Genomic DNA, 9,886 nt, shown 5'->3' on the forward strand with positions numbered 1-9,886 from the left:
AAATTTTTCGTGCAAAAACATAAAATGGTATTTTATTTATATTTACCTTAGCACATATTTTTAATTCTGTTTTCCAATCTGATAATGGTTATTAAAGGCTACAAATAATTATGCTGATGTTCAGTCTCACTGCTTCCTTGAGCAAGCAGAGCAGACTGAAGAGTCTCAGATAATTTCAAAGAGGAAAGCAAGATTTATGTCAGATGGATTTCACTGTTTATGGAGAAGAAGTAGCTTCTCATCATGGTGACAATCAGGTTGCTAGTCTGGGCAAGGTCAAATATGGAAGAATGGTCTTCTGAACAGACCCTCTGAAATGAATGGCTCATGCCACCAGCAACTTTCTTCAACTTCTGATTAATTTCCCATTAAACAATTGCTTGGGGTACATCCAAACAGTTGGGATACATCCAGACAGTTCTTTTATTCATTGCTTCTTTGTCTTGCAGACAGGAGGGTCAATCAATATTGAAAGATACAGTTTAATCCAAGCATAGGTGATGCCCACTGCACAATACACTGAGGTCAGTAACAAAGGGATGAAGGGGTACTTTAGTTTCCAGTAGGTGAAAGGAAATATAAATTCACAGCAGATTTCCAGAGGCCCCAGGCCAAGGAGGTAGAAATTCTCCATCCAATTAAAAAGAGGTTTTTCCTTTCTGAAGAATAAAGGAAAGTCTGATTTAATGTAAGTTGATATATGTGATTTACTAAACATTTTTCAGCAGAAGCTTCTCTATTTGCACTACTGTGATAGAGATTACTGTTAAGGTCAGAGAGGCACAAAAGTGCTTCACATTCACATTTAGAAAAGTTAGTAATGAAAAACAATTATCTCAATAACCAACTACACTAAAAAGAACCTAGTTACTGAACCCTTTACTTGAGTAAAAGCCCTCAGAGAGAATGAGGAGGGATGAATGCTGTGATCCAGAATAAGAATACGGTAAGCTTTTATATAATCGGGTATATGAGTTTTTATGATCAGCAAAAGATACAATCAATGAGCAAGAGTTTAAAAAAACCACAGCACGTTTACCCATAATTTCATAATATGTATATTATACATACCCATATACATCATGTTTATTTGGTTTTATTTATAATTAATATATTTTATATTCTTTTTTTATATTTTATATTCTATTTTTCAGTTTTCATATAAAGTTTTCATGTAGAGTGGGTAGTCCCACCTCAAATAGTTCCCCCAAACTAAAGACATAATCCAGATAGCTGCATTAGAATGATGGAATTATGGGTAATTTCTCCCTCTGTATGGTAATTTTTTTGTGATACTGTATTTCATAAGAGTAAATATAATTTTAAATGTGCTTTCTGGATTACCTGAATAGAGTCTTCAGAGATGAAATACTATAGATGGTGAATAACAACATGAGCAAAATTTTAATGGGAAGTTCTGTTAAAAGAGTAAAAAAAGAAAAAAAATCCAGATAATTTAATTAGGAAGAGAATGAATGAATGTAATCACATACAACGCATGAATGTAATCACACTGACACAACTATAACTGTGCTAGTAATGTTTTAGGGTAAAACTATGCCTTTCTCTGACAACAAAAGATACTGAGGGCTAAGAGAAACTTGGAGAAAGTATATTTAAGAAAATGTACAAGATCTCTCCTTCCAAGAAATGTTAAGGTTGTTTGAATCTGATTGTATGGATCTCTGGGCTTTAAAGAAAAGAACATGGCAGTCATATATATATATATAAGCAGTGGTTTACCTGGAGCTGTGAAGAGCAGAGGGAAGAGGGAATAATGTCCTGTTGTGGTCAGAATAAGAAAAATGGAAGCATCTCCTGCTTTTCCCACAGACAGAAGGCTAAAAAGAAAAATTACTACAATCATCCTGAAAGTAAAAACTAAAACATATTTGCAAATTGTCTTAGTAGTCATTAGTACTTTTCTTATTGGTTTAAGCAGAAAAGAAAACATTGATCTTTGTTACAAGTCAAAGTCAATTAAGAATAGATAAAAGACTATGCCAAAGTGAATGGAGAGTATCCAAAAAAGAATCTTGCTTTCCTGAGTAAGTGCCTTCTCCACAAAAGAGATATTATGGGACTGGGTACTGCATAGTGGAGATAGACAGGGATAGAGTTTAAAAGCTTCTGTTCTAATTCTACACTTGTTCCCCAACAGTGCCTGTGTATTTCAACTGAAAAGCCTTTACCCTACTTTTTTCTTTATAGTCAACTTGTTAAACTCAGACAAGCCATAAAAAAATAATCTGGTAAATCTGCTTACTGTTCTTTCAAAGCAAAAGTATTTTTTCTCAAGATTTATAGAAAAAAGCTATTTCTATGACCCCCAACATATTGTGTTTCAATTATTCATAAAGAGGACATTTAAACCTTTTGCTGCTGAGTAGATATCAATTCATAGCAACTCTACAGGACAAAACAGAATGGTCCCATAGGATTTCCAAGGTTGTAATCTTTATAGCTTGCCTCCGGAAACTCTATGAACTTGGAGAAACGATGAAAGTTATACAAGTGTTCAGGTCTTTCCTTCATAGGGTCACTATGAGTCATCTATGACTCAACAGCACTTAACAACAACAACAACAATAATCTTTATAGAAATTAACTGCTATGTCTTTCTTCCAGAGAGTATCTGGTGAGTTTGATCTACTGTCCTTTCAGTTAGCCATCAAATGCTTAACCATTGTGTTAACAGAACACCTTAAGTAGACACTTTTTGTTGTCGTTAGGTGCCGTCAAGTCTATTATGACTCATAGCAATCCTACGAAGAAAAGATGTGAACTTTGCCCTAACCTGCACTTTCCTCACGATCTCTGATACGCTTGAGTCTTTGTTAAGTAACTGTGGGATCTTGTTGAGGGTTTTCCTCTCTTTATTCTTGTCTACCACCTTTCTCAGCATTAAGTCGTTTCCCAAGTACCGGTCCCTCTTCACAAGACGCCCAAAATGCTTTTTTTTTTAAAAAAAAATATTAGTTTATTTACAAAATTTGAATACACTGTTTTTCAGACCAGATTCTTGCAATTTCCCTCACCCCCCCAATCAAATTGTACAATCCCATGATTAACAACCCCATCCTTATTCCTCTGCTTCCACCCCCCAATGATTTTATTTTTTTATGTAATTTTAATGAGCATTTACAGAGATTTGGGATTTCTATTCGTTCATTGCTGCACTTCTCTCCCTGCCCATCCCTCCCACCCCCAGTTTGCTCCTCTCCCTCCAATGCTTTTTTTTAAAAACTTGTTTATTTACAAAATTTGAATACACTGATTTTGAGAACAGATTCTTCCAATTTCCCTCACCTTCCTCATCAAATTGTACAACCCCATGATTGATACTCTCCCACACATCCTTATCCCTCTGCTTCCACCTCCCCCAAAATGCTTTTCTAAGTGTGATGCAGTGAAAAAGATCAGAAGATTCAGATTCAAGTCCTAACTTCTCTACTTATTAGTTGTATGACTGTGGTCATATCATCTAAATGTTCTGAACTTTACTTTCTGCAGATGTTAAGAGAGGTATCATACACATTGATTCTAATTATCTTACAGGTTACCTTAAGATCCAAATGAAAGTACGAAAAACAAAACAAATTCACCCAAGCAGTTATAGGGAATCGGCATGCAGTTCAAATGCTAGTTACTACTCCAGAATGGACTTGATCCTTACTTTGACCAGCAACATTCAGCAAGGAACCATGTGCTGTGATGGCAACAAGGCCTGTGCTTATCCAGTCTATGATGCCTCTCAACATCCAGACCTAAAAGGTTGGTGCCATGATTCTTAACCATTATAGTTCTTTTACCAAAAAATAAAACTAGCAATAGCACACAATTTTGCATGTCATCACCTCTGTAGGTCCAAGGACACCCAGTTAAGCATTTCTTCTGTATCCCAGTGAGAAATCAATTCCTGTACATCTCTGCCTCTGCCAAGTTCACTAAACGTGCCAATAAAGGACAGAATAAAAAGAAAACAGGGTCACTGTAAAAATACGCCAGTAATGCTGATCCACTGAGCCACCTACTTACCTCATTGGGAGAATGGCCAGGAGTATGGCTTTTTCATGGACGTGCCACCCAAACATGAAGGAGCTCAAGGCACAAAGAATCAGACATCGGAGAAAGCCTCTGGGCCCTTGGGGTTTAAACCAAAGACAGAAAATAGAGGGCTAGAAACACAGGCAAAAACAGAACTTCAGTTTCATTCCAAATAGGCCTCTCAGAAGCACTGTTCAGATTAATACAATTTGCATTCTCTGAAAAAGTGCACCTTAGATAATTCTCTACTAAACTGGGCAACTACTAAAAAAAAGAAAATAAAATTGAAAAGACAGGTTTAACTCATTAAAATGAATTCTTCTTAATATTTAATAATAAATTATAAAAGTTTTGGAAGTGTAGTAATCCCTTACCACATCTCAAAAAGGCGTAACTAGCACAGAATAGGACAAGGTTCAGATCTGTTGTTCACAGGGTCGCTATGAGTCGTACTTGACAACACCTCACAACCACAACCACCACCACAAACTTTATGAGGCCAAACTATAAAGGCTCATAAATATAAATAATAAAATAAATATTAATAAATGAATATCGACTTTGGTTTGCTGGAACATCCTTTATAATAAAACTATAGCCTTCAATATGCAGCTTAAAAGGCTGAGATTTTTTTTTAATCTAAAATGAAAAGGAGTCATTCTAGTTTTTACTTAAGTTAGAACCAATGAATAAGTAGGTCAGCAGAGCTAATTACCATTAAACTCACCATGTGTTAAGTTGATTCCAACTCAATGGGACCCTATAGGACATGAAGAATGACCTCACAGGGCTTTCCAAGGCTGTAAATATTCATTGAAGAAGTCACATCCTATCCTGTGGGAAGGCTGTGGAGCCTAAACTGCCACACTTTTGGTCAGCAGTTGGATGCTTATCCACTGCACTGTAAGAGTTCTTACATACCATCTCTGCTGGGTAATTAGGCTCAGGAGTCTTGCTAGGAGGCTTAGATCATTTTGAAACCTGAATTACAACTGATTAAATTGTTTATATAGAATTAAAAAAAATTTTATTACGAAGACTCATTAGTAAATAAAACCCAACTATGAATGAAGCTATGAAAGCAAATGGCTCATTTAAATCTTCTATGATGCTCCTACATGCACTGATGTTAGGTACTGTAGAGTTGAGTATGACGACCCTATGAACAACAGACTTGAACTCTATCCTGTCCTGTGCCATCCTCATCATCTCTGACACACTCAAGACCACTGCTGCAGTCACTTTATCAATCCATCTCACTGAGGGTCTTCCCCATTTTTGCTGACCCTCCACCTTTCCAAGCATGATGTCCATTTCCAATAAATAGCCTCACCTAGCAACATGACCAAAGTATGAGAGAAGAAGCTTTGCTGTTCTTGCCTCCAAGGAGAATTTTGGCTGCACTCTTTCCAAGACATATCTATCCGATACACATCCATATGTATCTTTGCAGTCCATAGATTGTCAGTACTCTTCTCTAACACCACAGCTCAAAGGCACCAATTAGTATTGTCATCCTTATTCACTGTACTGGAAAATAAGTGAAAAGACCATGGTCTGAATCAGGTGCACCTTGGTCTTCAAACTGACATCACTGATCTTCAATAATTTGGAAAGGTCCCTCACAGCAGACTTGCCCAAAGCAATAAACCTCCGGATCTCCTGACCGCTGGTACCAAGGATGTTGACTGCAGATCCAAGTAAGATGAAATCATTGACTTCTTTGATCTTTTCTCCATTTGTCATCATGCTGCTTATCAGTCCAGTGGTAAGGATTTTTATATTCTTGATGTTGAGATGCAATCCATGCTGCAGACATGTCTTTGATCTTCTGCAGCAAGTGTTTCAAATTTTCCTCACTTTCAGAAGGCAAGGTTGTATTATCTGCATAATGCAGGTTGTTGGTGAGTCTTCCTCCAATCTTGATCCCACATTCTTCTTCAGAGTCTAGACTGTCAAATGGTTTGCTCAGCATACAGACTGAATAGGTATGGAAAAAGGATACAACCTTGACATATAGTTTTATTTTAAAATGCAACATTCCTTTGCTCTGTTTGGACAAAAACTTCTTTGGTCTAGGGATGGGTTTCATATGAAGATAATGAAATGTTCTGAAAGTTAATGTTAGCCATAAATCGTTATGATCTACACAGCCAAAAGGCTTCGAATAGTCAATAAAACACAAATAAACATTATTCTAGTATTCTCTGCTTTCTACCAGGATCCGCCTGACATCAATAATGATATCCCTGATGCCATAGCCTCTTCTAAACATGATTTTATCTTCCGGCAGTTCTCTCTTAATGTACTGTTCTGGCTGTTTTGGATGATCTTAGCAATATTTTGCTTGCATGTGATACTAATGATGATGTTCAATAACTTCCACATTATGTTGGATCATTTTTCTTGAGAATGGGAACAAATATATATGGATCTTTTCCAGTCAGTCAGCCAAGAAGCTGTCCTCTAAATTTCCTGGTATAAACTGGTGAGCACATCCACAGCCGCCTCTGCTAGTTACAACATGTTAATTCATATCATATCAATTCCTGGAGCCTTATTTTTTGCCAATGTCTTCAGTGCAGCTTGAACAATTACCAGTGGCTTTCGTTCTTATGGTACTTCTTGAAATTTTTCAGGGTCAAACAATTCTTTTTGAGACAGGGACTCAGTATATTCCTTCCATATTCTTCTTTTTCCCCCCTTGTCCTGTACTGTCAAATCAGATCTGACTGGTACAGGAGGAGATTGCCCCTCCTCCAGCAGAGCATCTGGTAGATTCAAACAGCATGCCTTTGGGGTTTCAGTGCAGCCTCTTGACACTAGGCCACCAGAGCTCCCTTTCCTTACATCTTCTTTTGATGCTTCCTGGATCATTCAAGACTCTCTAAATTCATTATAAGCAATACAAAATATTCAAGTGGCCTAGATACATTTAGATTATTGGTCATGTAATCAAGGCTAGTGGGAAAAAGAAGTCACACCTGGATATCTTTGACATAAACATTTTCCTCTTTACCCCTAGGGTAGTATTAAGCCCCTTCATTGTGGACTTGTATAAGAAATCCTTCCTTACAATGTTCAAAGTAAGAATTGCTGAGCAACACCTCAATCTGCAGAAGGATTATTGCTGTGGAATTTCCCATACATTTAAAAAAACATGAAAACTGAAATTCAAGCAGGTACACAAAAGAGAAGTAGATCCATTTGAAGACATGAGCATCATCTTTTGAGTTCTTACCAATATGGCAATCAGAGTGCAGATGAGGGTTGCCAAGGGAGTCACAGAGGGAAGGACTGTGTGTTGGAACTGCTGAACCAAACCACTTGTCATGGAGGCCTTGGGAATCTTCCTGGGATCAAGAAGTTTCAACTGCAAACCTATTGAGTAAACAGAACACCTCAATTTGTTTTCTTTTTACCAACTGTAATCCATATTACATAAATTTCCTGAGAAAAAAAAAATTTTCACAAATTACTCAATATTATTGCTGCTTAAAGGCCAAGATTTTACTAATATAATTCTGTACTATTTTTCCTAAAAAAGGTCTCTCCTCTTCAGATTATACTATATAAAGCAGTTGTCTGCACTGGAACTAGGAGTCTGAACAACTCAGCAGGATGCTACCTGTCAGTGTAAACAGCAATTTTATTCTCTAAAAAGAAGCAAGCTTTCCAAACTGTACATCTGACCATGCCATACTCCAGTGTTAAATTTTTCCTTGCTTAGAGGTTGAAGTCCCTATTTCCAAGCATAACATATAGTATCTTCTTTGATCTAGCCTCTTCCTACATCATCATATCTTCTGTTTCATTAAACATGGCTCAATGACACCAAACTAGTACAGTTCCTCATATATCATCTTCAAGATTTTTCTTTCTTTGCTTATAATGATCTCCTCACTATGCTGCCTTATTCACCCATCTGATAGTTTCCCAAATGAAGAAGAGTTGGTTTTTTTATATGCCAGGTATACCTCTGTTTTTCACTCTACATTCCTTATGTGCCCATTTCCTTTATTAGACAGAGTTCTTTAAAGGCAAGTAAGATGATTAATTAATTTTTAACCCCAGCACATAAGAATCCAATAAATACTTCTTAAATGAACTAGTTTGGGAATGATGATGCAAGCCTTATATTCAACAAACTCTGGGGCAAAATGACAGTCTAGGATAAGCTCCTCTACTACCTACTCTTGTCTAAAGTCAGTGATGTATCCATAAGGGGTGGACTATCACAATACTTTGTTTTCCCACCACTGTGCCTTTTTTCAATAAGCCTGTTCTTCTCTCTTTAAGCTAATAACTATCTCCTTAAAACACACAGCTGTCTAGCTGGTCAATGATTTTTCAATAATGCATTTTTTATGAGACCAGTATACAATAGGGGAGAGAATAATCTCTTGACTCAGGCAAGGTAATAACCCTTCTACCTGACCTGGTACCTTGTACTGGTTGTTTAAAGCTTCTATATAAATGCCAAGAAATCATTTCGTAAAAATGTTGTGCATATCAAGGATGAATTCACAGTGCACGAAGGATACCAGGTTATGATTTCCTGTAAGCACATAGCAAGAACAGTAACCGCAGCAATGACACATTAAAGCATCTACAATATGCTAAGGATTTTGAAGCCATTATTTTTCACTCCCTTAGGCAGAGAGCCAGAATAACGTACCCACAGTCACACAAGTAAAAGATGGTTCACTTTCTGTGTAGCTCTGAAGTTTCTTTGATAAATTAGCACTATACTCTTGCATTTGCTCCTCATGGCATGCTATTAATTACTATAGTTTCTCCACTATAGATGAGGAAAGCAAGACGAGGAGTCGAATGACTAGTCCAATGCTACACCAACATTTTATGCAGGTGGGCCTCCCAAGTCATTACACACCTCTTTTTTGCATAATTTAAAGCTGTAATATAAAAGATCCCTGTGGTATGGTAATTAATAGCTTTGTTGCTAATTGAAAGGTTGTTAGTTTGGTACCATTCCCTGCTCTTCACAAGAAAGATGTTGTAGTCTGTATAAAGATTTACAGCCCTGGAAATCCTATGTCATTGTTGTTAAGTGCCACTGAGTCAACCATGATCCACAGCAACTCCATGAACAGTAGTAGATCTATACCCTGCCCTGTCCTGCGCCATACTTATCATCGCCGATGTACCTGACCCACTGTTACAGTTACTGTGTGAATCCACCTTGCTGAGGGTCTTCTTCTCTTTTGTTGACCCTCCATTCTACCAAGCATGATGTTTTTCCAAGGACTAGCCCCTCCTAACAACATGCTCAAAGCACATAAGATGAAGCTTCATAATCTTTGCCTCCAAGGGAGCACTCTAGTTACACTTTCTCCAAAGCGTATTTGTTCTTTTGACAGTCCATGGGATATTCAGTACTCTTCTTCAACCCCACAACTCAAAGGCATAAATTCTTCTTCTATTATCCTTATTCATTGCCCAACTTTCAGATGAATAGCAAGTAAGTGGAAAGATCAAGGATTGGATCAGGTGCACCTTAGTGTTTAAATTGACATTGTTGCTCCTTAGAACTTTGGAGAGGTCCTTGACAGTGGATGTTCCCAATGTGATACACCTTTTGATTTCTTTAAAAAAATTTATTAATACTTTAACAAAGTTTACAGAAAACTTGCTTCATTCATTCGTTCATTCATTGTTTCACATTTTCTTCCCCCACTCCACCCTTGTTCACTTTTTTAAGTTTCTTTCATTGTTGCACACCTTTTGATTTCTTGACTGCTGGTACCAAGGGTATTGACTGTGGCTCGAAGAAAGATGAAATACTTGACAATTTCAATCCTTCTCCATCTATCATGAT

The 9,886-nt window shown here is 37.1% G+C and overlaps 1 protein-coding gene across 1 annotated transcript in view; it reads right to left on the reverse strand.

Moving 5' to 3' along the window:
- Positions 1–415: 415 nt before the first annotated feature.
- ALG8 (ALG8, alpha-1,3-glucosyltransferase) overlaps positions 416–9,886 on the reverse strand; it is a 34,137-nt gene continuing 24,666 nt past the window's right edge. Inside the window, exons 9-13 of the mRNA XM_006882889.1 lie at positions 7,289–7,428; positions 4,039–4,178; positions 1,744–1,841; positions 1,345–1,417; positions 416–659 (exon numbers count right to left, since the gene is read on the reverse strand). Of these exons, the coding sequence (XP_006882951.1) occupies positions 428–659; positions 1,345–1,417; positions 1,744–1,841; positions 4,039–4,178; positions 7,289–7,428 (683 nt within the window). The 3' untranslated portion in view covers positions 416–427. The remainder of the gene's footprint in view (positions 660–1,344; positions 1,418–1,743; positions 1,842–4,038; positions 4,179–7,288; positions 7,429–9,886) is intronic.

This window comes from Elephantulus edwardii, unplaced genomic scaffold (genome assembly GCF_000299155.1).
Source record: "Elephantulus edwardii isolate Elephantulus edwardi_28Jun2011 unplaced genomic scaffold, EleEdw1.0 scaffold00025, whole genome shotgun sequence".
NCBI lineage: Eukaryota > Metazoa > Chordata > Mammalia > Macroscelidea > Macroscelididae > Elephantulus > Elephantulus edwardii.